At 44.8% G+C, this 22,794-nt stretch overlaps 1 protein-coding gene and 1 non-coding gene across 2 annotated transcripts; one reads left to right on the top strand and one right to left on the bottom strand.

Annotated features, from left to right (window-relative positions):
• On the bottom strand, window positions 1–72 carry Trnag-ucc (transfer RNA glycine (anticodon UCC)). Its single transcript has one exon. It is a non-coding gene; the product is annotated as a tRNA-Gly (tRNA).
• Window positions 73–325: 253 nt separating this feature from the next.
• On the top strand, window positions 326–10,517 carry LOC119460953 (src kinase-associated phosphoprotein 2-like). Its single transcript, XM_037722099.2, has 7 exons — window positions 326–541; window positions 678–956; window positions 2,179–2,307; window positions 3,195–3,269; window positions 3,445–3,659; window positions 6,222–6,303; window positions 9,730–10,517. The coding sequence occupies exons 1-7, from the start codon at window positions 502–504 to the stop codon at window positions 10,215–10,217; spliced, it is 1,308 nt and encodes a 435-aa protein (XP_037578027.1). The 5' UTR covers window positions 326–501; the 3' UTR covers window positions 10,218–10,517.
• The last annotated feature ends 12,277 nt before the right edge of the window (window positions 10,518–22,794 follow it).

The following is a 22,794-nucleotide window of genomic DNA, read 5'->3' as shown; positions in this document are numbered from 1 at the left end:
TGCGTCGGCCGGGAATCGAACCCGGGTCAACTGCTTGGAAGGCAGCTATGCTAACCACTATACCACCGACGCTTACGAAAAATCTTGAACAACGAGCTAATCTCATCCGTTGCATTTGGTACATCGTTACACATTTGCAACGATTTGCGTTTAAGATTACGATAATTCTACTGGTGAAACTTAGGACTCAACGCAACTCTTTCCTTCTTTGAAGACCACACCGAAACAGCAATACGGGCTTTCGCAATACGAACCAGATACGGGGATGCGGCTCAGCGAAACAACTGGAGGACTTTCGTTGGTTTTGTTTTCGTGTTTTCCTTTTGGAGCTTTCGTAGCTTCCGTTGCAGGCAGGTTGGGTCAACGTTGGTCGGGCAGGCAATCAGGGAGGAGTAAAGGAAGTCTGCTATCAACTAGGTGTGACACACAGTCACGCATCGCGTTCGTATGAAGAGATGACATAACGTCGCAAGCTAAGCACGGTCAACTTGCGGCTCCATCATGCTGAAGTTCAACGACCAAGTGCGAGAGTTCGTTAAAGGTTTGTCGTGTGCACTTTTATTCGTAACGGGGTGTGGTGAGGTAGATCATGCATTAAAAGTTCGCGACGACAGTACTGATGCTTTGACTTCTTTGACAATCGCGCATGGTAATGATTTACACTTCATTGTTTCCAGATGTCAACGCGTTCCTAACTGTAGATTTGCAGAATGAGAAGCTGTCGCCAGCCGCGTCATCGGCAAGAACGGAACTTCAGCTAAAACTGCAGCGGTTATGTCAGGAGTATCCACGTCTCCTGCTGTCCCTCGACATTACAAGCGCCGAGCAAATGCAGGGCTGGAAACTTCCTCGGCCTCTTTCAAGCCCGCATCCTTACATCGACATGCAGATTGGAGGCGCGCTGGCGCCGCGGGAGGTGTCAGTAGAGAATCAGACAACCGCTGACGATTCAAACGGTACGTGCATCGCTAGCCTCCCTGTAGTGCTATGGGGAGCCTGTAGCAGCACTTCATAAACGCGACAAGTTATGCAGTGTTTAAAGTGCGCGCGTGCGCGTGCATATGTTTAAAATAATTTTCACTCGGGTCAATAGGTGAAGCTCGTTTTGATATAAGAAAGGTTCATCACAGCAGCGCTATTTGTTCGTTACTGTACGGTTTCGCTGATAATTTGGCAACAATAATAACTACTGCATAGTAGTACATGGGCATGGCCTAATAAAGCATCAAATTTGCCCACCCAAACAACGCAAAGGCATCCTGAGTAAGTCTCTGGGATGTCGGCATCAGGACATTCATGCATTCTAAGGGTGTCCTGCACCTAAAATCCTAAAAGTCCCCTGATCAGGTTCATTTGCCCATCCCAAGTAGTACCATTTTAGGATGATGTCAGGACGTGTTCCAAGGCACTGCTGTTTGACACTGTAATTAGAGGGCAGATCATTATTTACAAATTGGATTAACATATGCATGATGCAGCTTGGATATGGGAACCCATGTTGTAGGGCTCCGTTATAGGGCTCTGAAATCTCAGAAATGTTGTGTCTTTGTTGTTTCTTGCCACCATTAAAAAGCAGTTCGGTATTAAAAGAACTACCTCAGGTGCAGCACCACCTATGCACTCACTTACAATAGCATAGCCTTCAAGATCTGCTTTTGTTACTGCAAGAGAACCGTCGGTGGAAGGTGCGCTTTGGACACCACGGACAATAATAATAATGTAATAGTAATAATAAAATGTTTAAAACAAAAGTCTACTAATAAACAATTTTTTGCAGTGTGCCGTTTGTATTTCGTTTTTGGTTATATACTCAAGTTCGTTCGGGCAAGCATAAAGCTCCCAAATAAACACACCTGTAAGCAACGCCCTGAGAATATCCTACTGAGGATGTTGCTCGGATATTAGGTTCGTGATAAGTCCAGCAATAGATGTTGTGTTTAAAATTCATCGTGGGCATGGTGCTGTAGACGTCCTTAGTACATCCCATAAAAAGCTAGGACATTTGGTTCTTTCCAGGACATCCACAGGATGTTTTGTGTTGTCTGGGCACTGTGCTCTAGCTGTACCTTACGTTTAAATCGCATGTACGTTGAAGCAGTGTATCAACTGCACTTTTGCTTACTTTATCAATAGCTCTGTTAACATGTACTGAGCATGAAAATTCTATTTTTCTCACAGATTATGTTTACTCTGAGGCTGTGCTACTGGAAAGCACCCCTGGGGAGGTGACTGAACCAATAGCTGCAAAACCACCAAAAGCAGCTTTGTCAAGGGCTTCATCGGAGCTTGAAGAACAGACTGAGGATGGTAAGCACATAGACAGGAAGCAATTCAATGAGCTGGCCACAATTGTTGGTGCTTCACAATATTTGCTTAGATTATTTTACAGCAAAGCTGTTAGCCTATATATGGCTTGTTTTTTTAGTGGTGGTGGCATCCTCACGGGAAAAAAAATCTTCAGTGATTGAAGTACATTCTTTGGTATCATGCATGCAACATACAGCACGAGATTCGTTTCATTAAAGATCATGCGGAAACCAAGTATCTAAACCACATAATTGATGATAAGGCGCTCCTGCTAACAATGCGCGAAGCAGGTAGCGCTCCCTGCATACTTTTCCCAGCAAATATTACTGTTGCGCAAGCTGCCGTCCGCGGCAGCTTGTGACAGGGGGAGTGATGTCACTAGCTTTTCATATATAAAAACACACACACACACGCACATATATATATATGTGTGTGTGTGGTGTGTGTGTGTGTGTGTGTGTGTGTGTGTGTGTGTGCGTTTTCATTTATAAAGAACAGCTTTGGAATTGACTTGCCATCCACTTTCGCAGGGCCAGGATGGCACGTCAATTTTGTTTGTTTGTTTGCTGTATACTTGTTGGCTTATTTACTTGTGTTATCCTTAGGTAACAAGTATTTTATACAAGGGAGGGACAACTACATATAAGAACACTAAGCAAAAGCATTACAAAAGAAACAGCCAAACAGGTACACATCTAATAATTCCAATGCATGTTAAAAATTTATGGCGAGAAGTCATAATTAAGCTCGACATAGCTTTTTTTGTTAATTAGACAAAGAGTATGATACATGTTGACTCTGTTTCTATCTTAATTCATTCCTTTTCTTTCTAGTTTTTCAGGACTTGACCACGTCTGCTACAAAAATGTAAATGTCTGTCATTGCAGGCCCCCTTATTGACATACCAGCAAGTGAGATGTCCAAGGCTGACAAGACAGGCTTCCTCGAGAAAAAAGGAAAAGGTTTGTGCACACATCTATCAATTAGTAAGCTGAAGCGCTGCATGTTACAGCTAGCAGCATCTCTGTTGCAGTGTTCAGTCTCGATTTGATTTAAAGCTACACAGGTCTAGAACTTGCATGTAAACTCAGGCTGATAACTTTTACACCCCTCCATTGGCTCTACTGTCTTCTACAGAGAGGCTGGGAGGCTTGCTTAGTCCATTCCAGAAGCGCTGGTGTGCTGTCCGGGATGGCGTCCTCTTCCTGTACGAGAAGCCAACTGACAAGCGTCAGAAGGGGCAGATAGCACTGACAATGTACGAGGCACGACCATTTGTCTATGCCTCCAAAGATGCTTCCAAGAAGGATGCTGCCTTTGAAATTGTCTGTCCTGGCAAGAAAACCTATCAGGTTAGAGTTGAATTATTTCTTCTTATTATTATTTTAACAGCGGAGCTGTTATTAGTCGGCCCTTTGCCATCTGTCCAGCGTCACGCAAGTCATGTGACCAGGAGAGGATGAGAGCCGCGCCGGAAGAGGGCAGGTCACGTGACCAGCAGAAGAGGAGAGGCGTGCTGGGGGAGGAGGCAACCAATGAGAGGGCACACACTGGGGGGAGGAGGCAACCAATGAGAGGCCGCGCTGAGTGCAAGGAGGAGAGGTGGTAACAGAACGTGTTTCTGTGCGGCGCGCCCTTTCGGATAACGCGCAATGCGTAGAGCTGCTGCCAACACCGTATGCGTTTCCCCGTATTTGCGCCAAACGTGCACAGTGTCTGTGACTGCAGCTAATGCCTCAGGTGGCGGCTCGGCAAGTTTTGACCAAAGAACTGGAAACTCGTTGAGTATCCTCACTGCCTCTTCTCGCAACGTTTCAATATAATATAACTTCCTGTTGTAGATCTGTGTTTACTTGTCTTTACGCAATTGCATCACGTGCAACACATGCACATGTAACACTCATAACACTCGGTGTGGCTAACACAGCTTCACTGTTCGACCATCTTCACGAAGTGGAAGGGGCGGTGATTTTTTAACTGGATGTGCCTTACTATGCTTTTAGACAAAATCAAGAATTTCCAAGCAGTGAACTGCTCGCTGTACAGTACTCTTTGCTAAGTGCTTGCTGTATCCTCCTTTGAATATTGTGTTGCATTATTTGGTGATTTTCTCTCATTCCAAATTTGCTTGACACTGAAGTCTCGTAGATATTCAGAAAACAAGGAGAGATATAGTAAAATACTGTACAATCGTTGCCAGGTTCCTAGCAGCAAATTTTCATTCCTTGAAGGCTTCATTGTTTAATACTCATAGCCAGGCATATACAGGGTGTTTCAGCGAACACTTTCAAAAATTCTTAAAGGTTGCCTGTGGCAGATAGCACAATTCTAGTTCATGAGCTGGTCTACTCGAAGAGGCGGACATTACTTGTACAAGAAATTGAAATGCATAATTGAATAATTAACAGAAATTCACTAATTAAGTTGTTAACTAATTGCCTGATGGTCCATATTGCCATTTACAAATTGTAGCCGTGGAGTTTGCAAGGCGGGTCCACTTGGAACGAATTCTCGGGATGACACCAGTTCCGAGATATTAATTCCCGAACTTTGTGGAGAAATGCATTGGCATTCCAGTTAATTAATGAAGCACAAAATTAACTGGAACGCCAATGCATTTCTCCACAACGTTCAGAAATTATCTCGAAACTAGTGTCATCCCAAGAATTCGTTCCAAGTGGATCTGCCTTGCGTACTCCACGGCTACAATTTGTAAATTGCAATATGGGCTATCAAGTAATTAGGTAATAACTTAATTAGTCAATTTGTGTTAATTAGTCAATTATGCATTTCAATTTCTTGTGCAAGTAATGTCCTCCTCTTCGAGTAGACCAGCTCATTAACTAGAATTGGGATATCTGCCACAGGCAACTTTAAATAAATTTTGAAAGTGTTCGCTGAAACACCCTGTATTAAGCTTGCCCAAGTCACCCTGTATTAAGCTTGCCGTTGGGCTTCATGTTTTCACAAACTGTCTTGTTCATAGGTGGCTTTTTTCTGGCTTTTCTCAGTTAATCAGACAATTTTTTAAATTCATTTCTACAACATGACAAAAGAACATAGAATATAGACAAAGGCTGCCTATTCCAGGGCTTCACTGGGATCCTTGGACAACATTTTGACTCATAAACATACTTGCAAAGTCATGTCATTGCTATGGGTGTGTTATTCAGGCACAAAATATTAACAGGAAAGTAGGTGCGCCTTCATTGTAGGCAGATTGTAGGTGAATGATAATGCTTCATCATATCAAGCCTGCAGTTAAGACAACTATCTAGTGTTATCTACGTAGATGGCACCTAGCAAATGATTTAAAAATTTGTGGTTGAACGCGATTAAACCAAGTTTGTCGAGCGATAGCACAGTTTTGCTTGCTTTGGACACAGACACTGCTCGATGCCGTCAGCAACTACTGCATCTACAATTGCACCACAATACAACACACAGACGCTGCTCGGCATGGCAGCAGCAACGGGTGAATTGACCTTCTTGCAGCATCTCACTTCAACGCGAACTAAGCGTCGAAAGCACAGCACATACGAAGCTACCAGCACTCGGTGCACTTTGTACACATCGCAGATCGCTTTGAAGATGAGGCCCGGGCGACCGCGCTTTGTTCACATCGCAGATCGCTTTGAAGATGAGGCCCAGGCGACCGCGCACTTTGTTCACATCGCAGATTGCTTTCAAGATATGGGCGCCCATGCGGTGTTTGCAGCAGCCGCTGGTAGTGGCAGGCTAAGTCCAAGTTTGACCTTGGCTGAGCCTGAAGGTCAGATTTATGGAACCACGTGTTTTCTGGGTTTGTACCTGCAGTAGTAGAGTCTAAAAGGTTTGAGAGGGATCCACATGTGCACGGCCCAACTGTGGCTGTTACACTTTTAAAATTTCTTATTATATATCTTGAATTTCAGTTCATTGCTTTCAACACAAAAGACATGAAGCAGTGGATTTCGGCCATTGAAAAGAACAGTCAAGTTTCTGCATCCACATCATGTAAGTGTTTATCTGTCACCCTTAAGGTTACTTTGAGCTTGCCAGCAAAAAAACATTTGTCATAGAACAGCATACAACATCTTACCACACATCATATTTACAAAACAGATGGCTTGAAATCGCATTTACAAAGCAGATGGCTTGAAATATCTGTTTAAAGTATTGTCCTCAAACAAATACAGCATTTTGTTCACAAAGTATACTTTTGGGGGGAACTTAAAAATCAGTAGCGGCCAAAATAGCTCAATGAATGAGAAAGTAATTTTAAATTTGATACTTAGGTAACGTAAAAGCAAATTTATGTAATAACTTAAGTAGATAGTTCTTTGGTGGAATTTGTGACGAGCTGTTTTCTGAAGCTTCGACAGGAAGCCATTGTGGTGTTGGCAGTGCTTGTTTTGATCATAGGATATCATTAAACGGAGGTCCATTTACATCATCTTGGCCTTATTTTGCTGACAGGTATACATATGGATAGATAACCCATACATATGTCTCATAAATGTTGGAACAAAGAAAGATGTGATTATCTTCACGCAGTGAGTGACTTATGTACAAATTATGAGCATTTGTCCACTCGTCCAGATTTAGCCAGTGCTCCTGTCACTCAATAGAGATGTGGTCATATAATTTTTTTTTATATTGCTCATAGGGGAACATATGTGTTAAGTATTTAAGCAAAATACAAAGCATAAATACTTCCATGGGATGCATTCATTGTGTTAGCCACCTTGAGAAGATAAAAGCCTTTCTTCGGATGTTTGGGGCCAACATTAGAATGCTTTTAATGGCCATGGCTGTTATTTTAACATACTCACACATGATAACAATTGCTAAATGTTTGCCAATGTCCCTAAGAGACCTAACCACGTGCATTTCTTCACATTGTGTACAATTGCTTTTCAATATTTGGTCTGAGGGGTGGGCATAAGATGATCAATTGCGAGACATTCAACTTGGAGGGTGTTTTTAAAATTTTCATCAGACTATGCCTTATTGCCAGAAAAAAAAATATAAATAAGATCCTCCCACTATTCATTAAAGCTTGTCATGTCTACAACATCTATCTACAATTCAAATAACCACAGACCTGACTGATGCCTTCTTTCTGCCTATGCTCTGGCAGTCAAGTGTAGGTGTGAGGAAAAGAAGAAACTAGATTGTCTGAAAACCTGTGAGGAATATCATATAGGGCATTCACGATAATATCTGAAAACAAGGCTGTGTGAATATAGCTGCAAGTGAAAGCAATGTTAAAAGTCCACTAGTATAATCTGCCTAACAGTTAAGTGAACTAAAGATAATTTTAATGAGAACATGAAATGTGGTGATTAGGCATAGTAAACTATATAGTATTTCATATTGATGATAGCAATGCCACAGATGCTAGTAGAAAGGTACATCTGAGGTCTGTTCATCTATATGATGTTGCACTTTTGATAAGTAAGCATGTGTTGACTTTTCTATGGAAACTGAATCCCTTGTGAAACAAAAGGTGTTGAAATGACTTTTCGTACAGACAGGCATTTCATTTTATCAGACATTTCATTTCAGCATCTCTAAGACATGCATTGAGAAGTCATTGTTGCCATATCTTTACTGAAATGAGTCTACTAAAACAACATTGAAGTATATATGCTGGAGCCCACGTAAGTTTTTGTGGATCTGCCAAGTAAAAATTTATTCTAAATGTACTAAAAAGTTTGTATTCTGCTAAAATCATGATCCTACTGCCAGAAAAGTCTAAAATCTGGTACATCAATCACAAAATTCTTTAAACTGGCAACAGTACTTGGCAAGAGCTGATCATGCTGTCTGTGATCTATAATTGGGCTTGAAAGCCACATTTGACAAACTGCCCTATTGACTGTTTATGAATTTTTCTTTTTCACACACCAGTAGTTTTCATCACATGCAGGAGCATTCGTTAGCTGATATATGGCTATGTTGACCTGGTAGCACATCTTTCCCTTCAGACACCCAAATGTGAAGCAGTGTGGCAGCAACATGAAATATCATGTTTCAGGGTTTAATTACAAAAGAAGTGCATGTGGGACACAACTTTCGGACTTTAGATGGTTTTGTTATTCACAGAAGTTTGATCACTGATTTTAGGTGGGATGACACCTATTTTCGAAATTGCTGCCATAGTGGGTCACAGTAATATTACTTGAGATGTTCCCTCCGTGAAATCAGAGGTGTGGTAGGCAGCCCACATATTCATTCCCCTGGTTACATAGGATTAGTTCAAGTATGTGTGAACATGTATGACATCATGAAATACACCTACTGGAGCATTTATGAGAAAGTGTGGTATAGGACATCTTAAAGGGATTGGAAGAAAAAAACTTCCAAAGTTTGTGTAGCTGCTGTTTTCTTGTTTTCTTGCATCTCTAAGACATGCATTGAGAAGTCATTGTTGCCATATCTTTACTGAATTGAGTCTACTAAAACAACATTGAAGTATATATGCTGGAGCCCAATGTTTAAGACTTTCCCGTACTCTTTGCATTCATGGAGTACTGCATAGCAGTTGTCATAAAAATGAAAGAGTGTGTCTACCTTGTCAACATCACAAATTTAACAGGCCAAAAGGCAGTTTTTTAAGCTTGTTTTATTGCACTGGGCCCATATCGTCCAACTTTGAAGCATAAAATTCTATCTGAAACAAACTCATGCATGGAATTTTTTTTTTTTTTTATGAATTACCCTGCATGAAGCCCCTCCATCCATTCACTATCGCCACCTTTGCTAAGTAGTGGCAACCTTTGAGGTGCACCTCTGTTCCCTGATTTGTTGCTAACACCAGCTCCACTTCCGGGGTTTCTGCTTCCGGGGTTTCCGTTTCCGGTTGTCTTGCTTCCAGGATATCCGGTTCCTGAATTTTTGCTTGTTGCATGCTTGCATCTCTATGCAGCAATGATATGTCGCTTCTGCTTGGAACCAGAAACTTGGACTATGTAAGTTCTGCTTAACGCCAGAAGCTGAAGGGAAATGGGCATAAGCACGTGCCAATTGTGAGGGAGGGAGGGGTGTGGAGGAGGAGGGTAGGTTGGTAGTACTTAACCTGGTCAGCGAAAACGTCTATGAAGGGGCTTTAACCCTGTACAGTCAATTTCCATTAATTTTACGTCACCATAACTGCAAAATTGATTTGAAATCGCCTGACTCATCAGATAAAAAAGACATTTTATGTAAACATACAGGCAACTTTCAAGACTTTCTAATACATCCTATCAAGAAGGGTTGGGATATGTGGAATTATCTTATTAACAGAAAACTAGTAGTAGAAGTTAACAGATGTATGCAATATTTGCCTTGAATAGGCAGTCAGCATCTTTTAAACTATAAAAACAAATGCAGAGCATTTGGTACCCAGAGAGGAAGAAAGGAATTTTGCTCAATACAAGTTTTCCTTTTTTACAGCTGGAGATTTGCACCACGAAAATGCTGCAGATGTGCGCCAGCCACCTACGCAGTCATCTGCAAGCAAGTTGCCTTTACCAAGTCCTCGTCAGGAGCTGACACGTGTCCCATCAGCGCCAATCACGTCTGAGGCAGACAGAGAACTTGAGTATGAATACGTTGAAGGCCAGACAACCATGACTGCTGTAGAAGATGAAGAGGAGCCGCTTTATGAAGACGGAGAAAGCTACTTTTCTGACGACACAAAGACAAGTAGCCAGACAGACGAGGAAGTGACAAGTGATTATGAAAGCTGGTACCAGGCCATCTGGGACTGCCACGCAGGACAACCTGATGAACTTTCCTTCAAACGTGGTGACTTGCTTAAAGTTGTGAGCAAAGAGTACGACGAGCACTCCTGGTGGGTTGCCAAGGCACGGGGCAACAAGGGAACAGTGGGCTTTGTGCCAAAGACATATCTGATGGCAGCCTATGAGAAGGTGCAGTGATATTCTGGTGGATGCATCTTGCATCATTGGGCTGAAAAGTCACATTTGGTGTGCTACTCACTGAAATGGATGTGGAGAAGTGCAATGTTTAAGACTTTCCCGTACTCTTTGCATTCATGGAGTACTGCATAGCAGTTGTCATAAAAATGAAAGAGTGTGTCTACCTTGTCAACATCACAAATTTAACAGGCCAAAAGGCAGTTTTTTAAGCTTGTTTTATTGCACTGGGCCCATATCGTCCAACTTTGAAGCATAAAATTTATGTTTCTTGTGGAGAAATAAAAAGTTTATCCTCCACTAGGTTTGGCCACTGCAAACAGACAAGCATGGTGCGTAGATCACACGCCAACGATCGTGTCCGCAAAATATCAAACCGCTGCACGGCACAAGAACAGCCAAAATTTCAAATTAAAGCCGATGCGTCCCTTCTCTTGAATAAGTGCACTTCCTGCCGGAGGTTGGCCACACGCTTAAACGCAATATCAAACCCCCAGCGTAGGATAGCCAATCGGACGGTTTTAACGCGACAGCGTTAAGGGCCCCGGGTCGCAGAAAATCCGGTGTCCGAGTCCAGCGTCCCGCGTGCGAAAATTTCTGTATATATTTAGGTATATGTATATGCCACGCCTTGCTATACGACATGCAGTATATGCGGGTTATATTGCCACACCATTCTATCACTTAAGTTGCTCATACCTTGTCTTACATTCATCGGAATTTTTCTAATGACAGCCCACAAATAAATGTTACGAAATAAAACACCGACAGCGCGTGCCTTTTATGTTAAATCTTCTCAGACTGAAATGTTAAAAGTGCAAAGCAATAACAGAAACCTGAAAATTGTGTTGTTGTTTTTTACGCGGTTGTGCACAACCTCAGGGATCGGCCCACACAAGAGGCCGCGTTCCAGAACGCTCGCCTTCATGCATAGCGTACGCCGCCAATGTTTCCCGGTAAACATTACGGTTACATAAGCTGCAGTTGCCGGGAAGCGTGAGACGAAGCAGTCGGGGATCTTAAAATGCTATCGCGTTCCACTCGTTAAGGCGAAACTTATCGTCCTCCAAATATTCAAGCGAAGCTTGTATACGCTAGCCTGTGCCGGCGATGGAACACTAAAAAAAACACCGCATATCCACGGGGTGAATGATGATGAGTGGGCGAAGCTCCGGAGGGAATCATTGGTAAACCGTGAATCTTCCGTGTAATTCGCCCAGTCTCGCCGCACTAAATCGAACGATTGACTTCCACCAATGACACGCGCCATATGTGACGTCATTCCTATTTTATAACAGCGCCCTTCATTATAATTGCACCATCTCCCGCTTAAGGGGACGCTAGCATAAACGCGTTAGAAACGTGCAGTGCTCTCTAGTAAGGGGGAGAGGCCACAGCGTCTTACGCAGCCGTTTACACATGCCGGAACGTGCACCGCGTTTGCCGACGCCATCACATGACTGCTGAGACCCCCGTATTCATAAACGCTCCTCGACTTGAACTTGACTTGCTACCGCCTTCAACGCGTTTCGAACGCGCTGCCCAAGGCGGTGGCAAGTCAAGTTCAAGTCGAGGAGCGTTTATGAATACGAGGGGGGGGGGGGGGGGGGCGGTTACCTCGGGATTAACCCAGGGATAAACACTGGAGCCGTACGTTTCAGCTTCGCTGGTTAACGACTTTCACGGAGTGGAAGTCTTCCGCAGCTGGCTCGTTGGCGCTCCTCGGTTTGCGCTCGCGCTCGTCCTCGGCACGCAATCGTGCCATAAACGAGTCAACACACGCTTCGCTTACACCCCTCTTAACAGTATTTATTTATTTATTTATTCAATACTGCAAACCTTGTACAGGTCCAAGCAGGGTGAGTAAAAAGGTAAACAAGGCAAATACAACAGAGTTAATAACGTTTCAAAAACATCAAATTGAGGCGAAAGGCAATAAAGAATCATTCCAATCAGTTACAGTGCGAGGAAAAAATGAAAACTTGAATAAATCTGTTCGTGCAAAATAGGGTGTCAGCGAAGTAGGATGATGGTGGCGAGTATGCCTTGATCTAGAAGATGATAGATAGGGTGATGGATTGATTGCTAGGTGCCGATTCCACAGCAAGAAAAGAAATTGTAAACGTAACGCTTTCCTTCTTTGTTCGAGACATTGAATTCCATTAGCCTGCATTATTTCAGAGGGTGAGTCATACGGGGAAAATTTCGAGTAAATAAATAAATAAACCGTACAGCCTTCCTCTGTACCTTTTCGAGGCGGGAAATATTGTGTTTAATATAGTGGAAGGGCGGTCAATTTTTTCTGGTTAATGTCCCTGCCTTCTCCCTTTCTTTTCACCTCCTCCTTCAACGCACTGCCTGCAACATCACCAGCTATGGTACGTGACTTCGGTAAATCATCTGATGCGACGCGCACAACAGCGCCACACGCAAATGCGCCGCGCAGCAGAAAAGAAAAGAAAAAACGATTATTGTGCACTACCTTGCTCGACGAGACGCTGATGCGGTCTATTCTGGGTGACGAGGCCGGCGCGAAATGCAGCATGTACGTCGCATCTCGACGCCGGCTCTCCATGACTTCGGTCTGCGTGACTTCGCTCTCCATGCGAACGCACTTGCTTACGCCGATTGCCACGATGAATACACCGATTTGACCAGAGTGATATTCTTGAAAAAAGAAAAAAAGGTAAGCCTATAGCCCATTAAAATATCTGCGCAGCCGGGTCGACTCACTGATCTGTGAAGCGTTGGTTCGCGACATATGCTTCGCTCTCCGTGCGAGTGCACGTGCTTACGCCCATTTCCACGATGAATAAACAGATTTGTGCAGAGTGACTTTCTAGGAAAAAAAGGTAAGCCTATAGCCCATTAAAATATCTGCGCAGCCGGGTCGACTCACTGATCTGTGATGTGAAGCGTTGGTTCGCGACATATGCTTCGCTCTCCGTGCGAGTGCACGTGCTTACGCCCATTTCCACGATGAATAAACAGATTTGTGCAGAGTGACTTTCTAGGAAAAAAAGGTAAGCCTATAGCCCATTAAAATATCTGCGCAGCCGGGTCGACTCACTGATCTGTGAAGCGTTGGTTCGCGACATATGCTTCGCTCTCCGTGCGAGTGCACGTGCTTACGCCCATTTCCACGATGAATAAACAGATTTGTGCAGAGTGACTTTCTAGGAAAAAAAGGTAAGCCTATAGCCCATTAAAATATCTGCGCAGCCGGGTCGACTCACTGATCTGTGAAGCGTTGGTTCGCGACATATGCTTCGCTCTCCGTGCGAGTGCACGTGCTTACGCCCATTTCCACGATGAATAAACAGATTTGTGCAGAGTGACTTTCTAGGAAAAAAAGGTAAGCCTATAGCCCATTAAAATATCTGCGCAGCCGGGTCGACTCACTGATCTGTGAAGCGTTGGTTCGCGACATATGCTTCGCTCTCCGTGCGAGTGCACGTGCTTACGCCCATTTCCACGATGAATAAACAGATTTGTGCAGAGTGACTTTCTAGGAAAAAAAGGTAAGCCTATAGCCCATTAAAATATCTGCGCAGCCGGGTCGACTCACTGATCTGTGAAGCGTTGGTTCGCGACATATGCTTCGCTCTCCGTGCGAGTGCACGTGCTTACGCCCATTTCCACGATGAATAAACAGATTTGTGCAGAGTGACTTTCTAGGAAAAAAAGGTAAGCCTATAGCCCATTAAAATATCTGCGCAGCCGGGTCGACTCACTGATCTGTGAAGCGTTGGTTCGCGACATATGCTTCGCTCTCCGTGCGAGTGCACGTGCTTACGCCCATTTCCACGATGATTAAACCGATTTGTGCAGAGTCACTTTCTAGGAAAAAAAGGTAAGCCTATAGCCCATTAAAATATCTGCGCAGCCGGGTCGACTCACTGATCTGTGAAGCGTTGGTTCGCGACATATGCTTCGCTCTCCGTGCGAGTGCACGTGCTTACGCCCATTTCCACGATGAATAAACAGATTTGTGCAGAGTGACTTTCTAGGAAAAAAAGGTAAGCCTATAGCCCATTAAAATATCTGCGCAGCCGGGTCGACTCACTGATCTGTGAAGCGTTGGTTCGCGACATATGCTTCGCTCTCCGTGCGAGTGCACGTGCTTACGCCCATTTCCACGATGAATAAACAGATTTGTGCAGAGTGACTTTCTAGGAAAAAAAGGTAAGCCTATAGCCCATTAAAATATCTGCGCAGCCGGGTCGACTCACTGATCTGTGAAGCGTTGGTTCGCGACATATGCTTCGCTCTCCGTGCGAGTGCACGTGCTTACGCCCATTTCCACGATGAATAAACAGATTTGTGCAGAGTGACTTTCTAGGAAAAAAAGGTAAGCCTATAGCCCATTAAAATATCTGCGCAGCCGGGTCGACTCACTGATCTGTGAAGCGTTGGTTCGCGACATATGCTTCGCTCTCCGTGCGAGTGCACGTGCTTACGCCCATTTCCACGATGAATAAACAGATTTGTGCAGAGTGACTTTCTAGGAAAAAAAGGTAAGCCTATAGCCCATTAAAATATCTGCGCAGCCGGGTCGACTCACTGATCTGTGAAGCGTTGGTTCGCGACATATGCTTCGCTCTCCGTGCGAGTGCACGTGCTTACGCCCATTTCCACGATGAATAAACAGATTTGTGCAGAGTGACTTTCTAGGAAAAAAAGGTAAGCCTATAGCCCATTAAAATATCTGCGCAGCCGGGTCGACTCACTGATCTGTGAAGCGTTGGTTCGCGACATATGCTTCGCTCTCCGTGCGAGTGCACGTGCTTACGCCCATTTCCACGATGAATAAACAGATTTGTGCAGAGTGACTTTCTAGGAAAAAAAGGTAAGCCTATAGCCCATTAAAATATCTGCGCAGCCGGGTCGACTCACTGATCTGTGAAGCGTTGGTTCGCGACATATGCTTCGCTCTCCGTGCGAGTGCACGTGCTTACGCCCATTTCCACGATGAATAAACAGATTTGTGCAGAGTGACTTTCTAGGAAAAAAAGGTAAGCCTATAGCCCATTAAAATATCTGCGCAGCCGGGTCGACTCACTGATCTGTGAAGCGTTGGTTCGCGACATATGCTTCGCTCTCCGTGCGAGTGCACGTGCTTACGCCCATTTCCACGATGAATAAACAGATTTGTGCAGAGTGACTTTCTAGGAAAAAAAGGTAAGCCTATAGCCCATTAAAATATCTGCGCAGCCGGGTCGACTCACTGATCTGTGAAGCGTTGGTTCGCGACATATACTTCGCTCTCCGTGCGAGTGCACGTGCTTACGCCCATTTCCACGATGAATAAACCGATTTGTGCAGAGTGACTTTCTAGGAAAAAAAGGTAAGCCTATAGCCCATTAAAATATCTGCGCAGCCGGGTCGACTCACTGATCTGTGAAGCGTTGGTTCGCGACATATGCTTCGCTCTCCGTGCGAGTGCACGTGCTTACGCCCATTTCCACGATGAATAAACAGATTTGTGCAGAGTGACTTTCTAGGAAAAAAAGGTAAGCCTATAGCCCATTAAAATATCTGCGCAGCCGGGTCGACTCACTGATCTGTGAAGCGTTGGTTCGCGACATATGCTTCGCTCTCCGTGCGAGTGCACGTGCTTACGCCCATTTCCACGATGAATAAACAGATTTGTGCAGAGTGACTTTCTAGGAAAAAAAGGTAAGCCTATAGCCCATTAAAATATCTGCGCAGCCGGGTCGACTCACTGATCTGTGAAGCGTTGGTTCGCGACATATGCTTCGCTCTCCGTGCGAGTGCACGTGCTTACGCCCATTTCCACGATGAATAAACAGATTTGTGCAGAGTGACTTTCTAGGAAAAAAAGGTAAGCCTATAGCCCATTAAAATATCTGCGCAGCCGGGTCGACTCACTGATCTGTGAAGCGTTGGTTCGCGACATATGCTTCGCTCTCCGTGCGAGTGCACGTGCTTACGCCCATTTCCACGATGAATAAACAGATTTGTGCAGAGTGACTTTCTAGGAAAAAAAGGTAAGCCTATAGCCCATTAAAATATCTGCGCAGCCGGGTCGACTCACTGATCTGTGAAGCGTTGGTTCGCGACATATGCTTCGCTCTCCGTGCGAGTGCACGTGCTTACGCCCATTTCCACGATGAATAAACAGATTTGTGCAGAGTGACTTTCTAGGAAAAAAAGGTAAGCCTATAGCCCATTAAATATCTGCGCAGCCGGGTCGACTCACTGATCTGTGAAGCGTTGGTTCGCGACATATACTTCGCTCTCCGTGCGAGTGCACGTGCTTACGCCCATTTCCACGATGATAAACAGATTTGTGCAGAGTGACTTTCTAGGAAAAAAAGGTAAGCCTATAGCCCATTAAAATATCTGCGCAGCCGGGTCGACTCACTGATCTGTGAAGCGTTGGTTCGCGACATATGCTTCGCTCTCCGTGCGAGTGCACGTGCTTACGCCCATTTCCACGATGAATAAACAGATTTGTGCAGAGTGACTTTCTAGGAAAAAAAGGTAAGCCTATAGCCCATTAAAATATCTGCGCAGCCGGGTCGACTCACTGATCTGTGAAGCGTTGGTTCGCGACATATAATTCGCTCTCCGTGCGAGTGCACGTGCTTACGCCCATTTCCACGATGAATAAACAGATTTGTGCAGAGTGACTTTCTAGGAAAAAAAGGTAAGCCTATAGCCCATTAAAATATCTGCGCAGCCGGGTCGACTCACTGATCTGTGAAGCGTTGGTTCGCGACATATGCTTCGCTCTCCGTGCGAGTGCACGTGCTTACGCCCATTTCCACGATGAATAAACAGATTTGTGCAGAGTGACTTTCTAGGAAAAAAAGGTAAGCCTATAGCCCATTAAAATATCTGCGCAGCCGGGTCGACTCACTGATCTGTGAAGCGTTGGTTCGCGACATATACTTCGCTCTCCGTGCGAGTGCACGTGCTTACGCCCATTTCCACGATGATAAACCGATTTGTGCAGAGTGACTTTCTAGGAAAAAAAGGTAAGCCTATAGCCCATTAAAATATCTGCGCAGCCGGGTCGACTCACTGATCTGTGAAGCGTTGGTTCGCGACATATGCTTCGCTCTCCGTGCGAGTGCACGTGCTTACGCCCATTTCCACGATGAATAAACAGATTTGTGCAGAGTGACTTTCTAGGAAAAAAAGGTAAGCCTATAGCCCATTAAAATATCTGCGCAGCCGGGTCGACTCACTGATCTGTGAAGCGTTGGTTCGCGACATATGCTTCGCTCTCCGTGCGAGTGCACGTGCTTACGCCCATTTCCACGATGAATAAACAGATTTGTGCAGAGTGACTTTCTAGGAAAAAAAGGTAAGCCTATAGCCCATTAAAATATCTGCGCAGCCGGGTCGACTCACTGATCTGTGAAGCGTTGGTTCGCGACATATGCTTCGCTCTCCGTGCGAGTGCACGTGCTTACGCCCATTTCCACGATGAATAAACAGATTTGTGCAGAGTGACTTTCTAGGAAAAAAAGGTAAGCCTATAGCCCATTAAAATATCTGCGCAGCCGGGTCGACTCACTGATCTGTGAAGCGTTGGTTCGCGACATATGCTTCGCTCTCCGTGCGAGTGCACGTGCTTACGCCCATTTCCACGATGAATAAACAGATTTGTGCAGAGTGACTTTCTAGGAAAAAAAGGTAAGCCTATAGCCCATTAAAATATCTGCGCAGCCGGGTCGACTCACTGATCTGTGAAGCGTTGGTTCGCGACATATGCTTCGCTCTCCGTGCGAGTGCACGTGCTTACGCCCATTTCCACGATGAATAAACAGATTTGTGCAGAGTGACTTTCTAGGAAAAAAAGGTAAGCCTATAGCCCATTAAAATATCTGCGCAGCCGGGTCGACTCACTGATCTGTGAAGCGTTGGTTCGCGACATATGCTTCGCTCTCCGTGCGAGTGCACGTGCTTACGCCCATTTCCACGATGAATAAACAGATTTGTGCAGAGTGACTTTCTAGGAAAAAAAGGTAAGCCTATAGCCCATTAAAATATCTGCGCAGCCGGGTCGACTCACTGATCTGTGAAGCGTTGGTTCGCGACATATAATTCGCTCTCCGTGCGAGTGCACGTGCTTACGCCCATTTCCACGATGAATAAACCGATTTGTGCAGAGTGACTTCTAGGAAAAAAAGGTAAGCCTATAGCCCATTAAAATATCTGCGCAGCCGGGTCGACTCACTGATCTGTGAAGCGTTGGTTCGCGACATATAATTCGCTCTCCGTGCGAGTGCACGTGCTTACGCCCATTTCCACGATGATTAAACCGATTTGTGCAGAGTGACATTCTTGGAAGAAAAAGGTAAGCCTATAGCCCATTAAAATATCTGCGCAGCCGGGTCGACTCACTGATCTGTGAAGCGTTGGTTCGCGACATATGCTTCGCTCTCCGTGCGAGTGCACGTGCTTACGCCCATTTCCACGATGAATAAACAGATTTGTGCAGAGTGACTTTCTAGGAAAAAAAGGTAAGCCTATAGCCCATTAAAATATCTGCGCAGCCGGGTCGACTCACTGATCTGTGAAGCGTTGGTTCGCGACATATAATTCGCTCTCCATGCTAATGCACGTGCTTACGCCCATTTCCACGATGATTAAACCGATTTGTGCAGAGTGACATTCTTGGAAGAAAAAGGTAAGCCTATAGCCCATTAAAATATCTGCGCAGCCGGGTCGACTCACTGATCTGTGAAGCGTTGGTTCGCGACATATAATTCGCTCTCCGTGCGAGTGCACGTGCTTACGCCCATTTCCACGATGATTAAACCGATTTGTGCAGAGTGACTTTCTTGGAAGAAAAAGGTAAGCCTATAGCCCATTAAAATATCTGCGCAGCCGGGTCGACTCACTGATCTGTGAAGCGTTGGTTCGCGACATATAATTCGCTCTCCATGCTAATGCACGTGCTTACGCCCATTTCCACGATGATTAAACCGATTTGTGCAGAGTGACATTCTTGGAAGAAAAAGGTAAGCCTATAGCCCATTAAAATATCTGCGCAGCCGGGTCGACTCACTGATCTGTGAAGCGTTGGTTCGCGACATATGCTTCGCTCTCCGTGCGAGTGCACGTGCTTACGCCCATTTCCACGATGAATAAACAGATTTGTGCAGAGTGACTTTCTAGGAAAAAAAGGTAAGCCTATAGCCCATTAAAATATCTGCGCAGCCGGGTCGACTCACTGATCTGTGAAGCGTTGGTTCGCGACATATACTTCGCTCTCCGTGCGAGTGCACGTGCTTACGCCCATTTCCACGATGATTAAACCGATTTGTGCAGAGTCACTTTCTAGGAAAAAAAGGTAAGCCTATAGCCCATTAAAATATCTGCGCAGCCGGGTCGACTCACTGATCTGTGAAGCGTTGGTTCGCGACATATAATTCGCTCTCCGTGCGAGTGCACGTGCTTACGCCCATTTCCACGATGATAAACAGATTTGTGCAGAGTGACTTTCTAGGAAAAAAAGGTAAGCCTATAGCCCATTAAAATATCTGCGCAGCCGGGTCGACTCACTGATCTGTGAAGCGTTGGTTCGCGACATATAATTCGCTCTCCGTGCGAGTGCACGTGCTTACGCCCATTTCCACGATGAATAAACAGATTTGTGCAGAGTGACTTTCTAGGAAAAAAAGGTAAGCCTATAGCCCATTAAAATATCTGCGCAGCCGGGTCGACTCACTGATCTGTGAAGCGTTGGTTCGCGACATATACTTCGCTCTCCGTGCGAGTGCACGTGCTTACGCCCATTTCCACGATGAATAAACAGATTTGTGCAGAGTGACTTTCTAGGAAAAAAAAGGTAAGCCTATAGCCCATTAAAATATCTGCGCAGCCGGGTCGACTCACTGATCTGTGAAGCGTTGGTTCGCGACATATAATTCGCTCTCCGTGCGAGTGCACGTGCTTACGCCCATTTCCACGATGAATAAACAGATTTGTGCAGAGTGACTTTCTAGGAAAAAAAGGTAAGCCTATAGCCCATTAAAATATCTGCGCAGCCGGGTCGACTCACTGATCTGTGAAGCGTTGGTTCGCGACATATGCTTCGCTCTCCGTGCGAGTGCACGTGCTTACGCCCATTTCCACGATGAATAAACAGATTTGTGCAGAGTGACTTTCTAGGAAAAAAAGGTAAGCCTATAGCCCATTAAAATATCTGCGCAGCCGGGTCGACTCACTGATCTGTGAAGCGTTGGTTCGCGACATATAATTCGCTCTCCGTGCGAGTGCACGTGCTTACGCCCATTTCCACGATGATTAAACCGATTTGTGCAGAGTCACTTTCTAGGAAAAAAAGGTAAGCCTATAGCCCATTAAAATATCTGCGCAGCCGGGTCGACTCACTGATCTGTGAAGCGTTGGTTCGCGACATATGCTTCGCTCTCCGTGCGAGTGCACGTGCTTACGCCCATTTCCACGATGATTAAACCGATTTGTGCAGAGTCACTTTCTAGGAAAAAAAGGTAAGCCTATAGCCCATTAAAATATCTGCGCAGCCGGGTCGACTCACTGATCTGTGAAGCGTTGGTTCGCGACATATGCTTCGCTCTCCGTGCGAGTGCACGTGCTTACGCCCATTTCCACGATGAATAAACAGATTTGTGCAGAGTGACTTTCTAGGAAAAAAGGTAAGCCTATAGCCCATTAAAATATCTGCGCAGCCGGGTCGACTCACTGATCTGTGAAGCGTTGGTTCGCGACATATGCTTCGCTCTCCGTGCGAGTGCACGTGCTTACGCCCATTTCCACGATGAATAAACAGATTTGTGCAGAGTGACTTTCTAGGAAAAAAAGGTAAGCCTATAGCCCATTAAAATATCTGCGCAGCCGGGTCGACTCACTGATCTGTGAAGCGTTGGTTCGCGACATATAATTCGCTCTCCGTGCGAGTGCACGTGCTTACGCCCATTTCCACGATGAATAAACAGATTTGTGCAGAGTGACTTTCTAGGAAAAAAAGGTAAGCCTATAGCCCATTAAAATATCTGCGCAGCCGGGTCGACTCACTGATGTGTGAAGCATTGGTTCGCGACATATAATTCGCTCTCCATGCGGATGCACGTGCTTGCGCCCATTTCCACGATGAATAAACAGATTTGTGCGGAGTGACTTTCTTGGAAAAAAAAGCCGACAGATCCCACGCCCTGTGGGAATCGATGTTATGTAATGCAGTGTGCCTTCCAAGTTAACGAAACGACCATGAGAGCACCAAGACGTAAGCAGCTCTTTCATGACCTGCATGACACGCATGTCATGATATTCATGTCATGAGTCCTCAGGAGTCCTTTTAGCTACACCTGAGATACCTTAAGGCGAAAGCCTTAGTCATGCTCATCACCATGACTTCGACCATCAACCTTTAGCCTTTTCCTTCAATTAGTACCACATCCGAACTCATATTCCATTGGTTTTTGAGTGTAAATCTTTTTTTTCGCTGAGGCATTGTCGTTTTTGCTCAGTCATGGTCCTGATTATGACATCTACCATTATTCTTTAGTGTTTCCTTCACTTAGTACCCACGTCAGAACCCATTTCAGTGACGTTCAAGTGTTAATCTTTTTTCTCTGAGTCATTGTCAATTATGCTTAGTCATGCTCATGAGTATGATTTCCACCATCATCCTTTAGTGTTTCCTTCCCTTAGTGCCCACGTCCGAGCCCATTACAGTGGGCTTTCAGTGTTAATCTTTTTTCGCTGAATCATTGTCATTTTTGCTCAGTAATGGTCATGACTGTGACTTCTACCATCATTCTTTAGTGTGTCCTTCAATTAGTACTCACGTCAGAACCAGTTTCAGTGGCTTTTGAGTGTTATTCTTTTTTCGCTGAGTCATTGTCATTTTTGCTGAGTCATGCTCATGACCATGACTTCCATCAGCGTCCTTTAGTGTTTCCTTAACTTAGTGCCAACGTCCGAACCCATTTCAGTGGATTTTGAGTGTTAATCTTTTTCGCTGGGTCATTGTCGTGACCTGCATGACACGCATGTCATGACATTTGTCATTACCTTTCACTTATGTTCGTCATACAGTCCTGTAATACTATGCAAATTTTGGTACCTACCCAGTTAACTAAATGACCATGAGGGTACCAAGACGTAGGTGGCTGTTTTATGACCTACATAACACGCATGTCATGACATGAATGTCATGACATATCATTTGTTCGTCATATATTCTTGTCATAGTATACCAATTTTGGTACTTACCATGTCAATGAAACGACCATGAGAGCACAAAGACGTAGGCGGCTAGATAAATAGATAGATACTGTCAAAGTAGCAAATGTTCGCCAAGAAATGCTTCGCATTTAAAAGGTTTAATTGCATTTAGTTGCATTTAATTGATGGATACCAAGAGAAAGGAAGTGCAGTCGAGGACGGCAGAAAACTAGGTGGGGTAATGAAGTTAGGAAATTTGCAGGTGCAAGTTAGGATCAGCTAGCGCAAGACAGGGATAATTGGAGATCGCAGGGAGAGGCCTTCGTCCTGCAGTGGACCTAAATACAGGTTGATGATGATGATGATAGCCCATTAAAATTTCTGCGCAGCT

The sequence above is a fragment of the Dermacentor silvarum genome, chromosome 8 (assembly GCF_013339745.2).
Source record: "Dermacentor silvarum isolate Dsil-2018 chromosome 8, BIME_Dsil_1.4, whole genome shotgun sequence".
Classification (NCBI taxonomy): domain Eukaryota; kingdom Metazoa; phylum Arthropoda; class Arachnida; order Ixodida; family Ixodidae; genus Dermacentor; species Dermacentor silvarum.
This window is presented reverse-complemented; position numbering and strand designations above follow the sequence as displayed.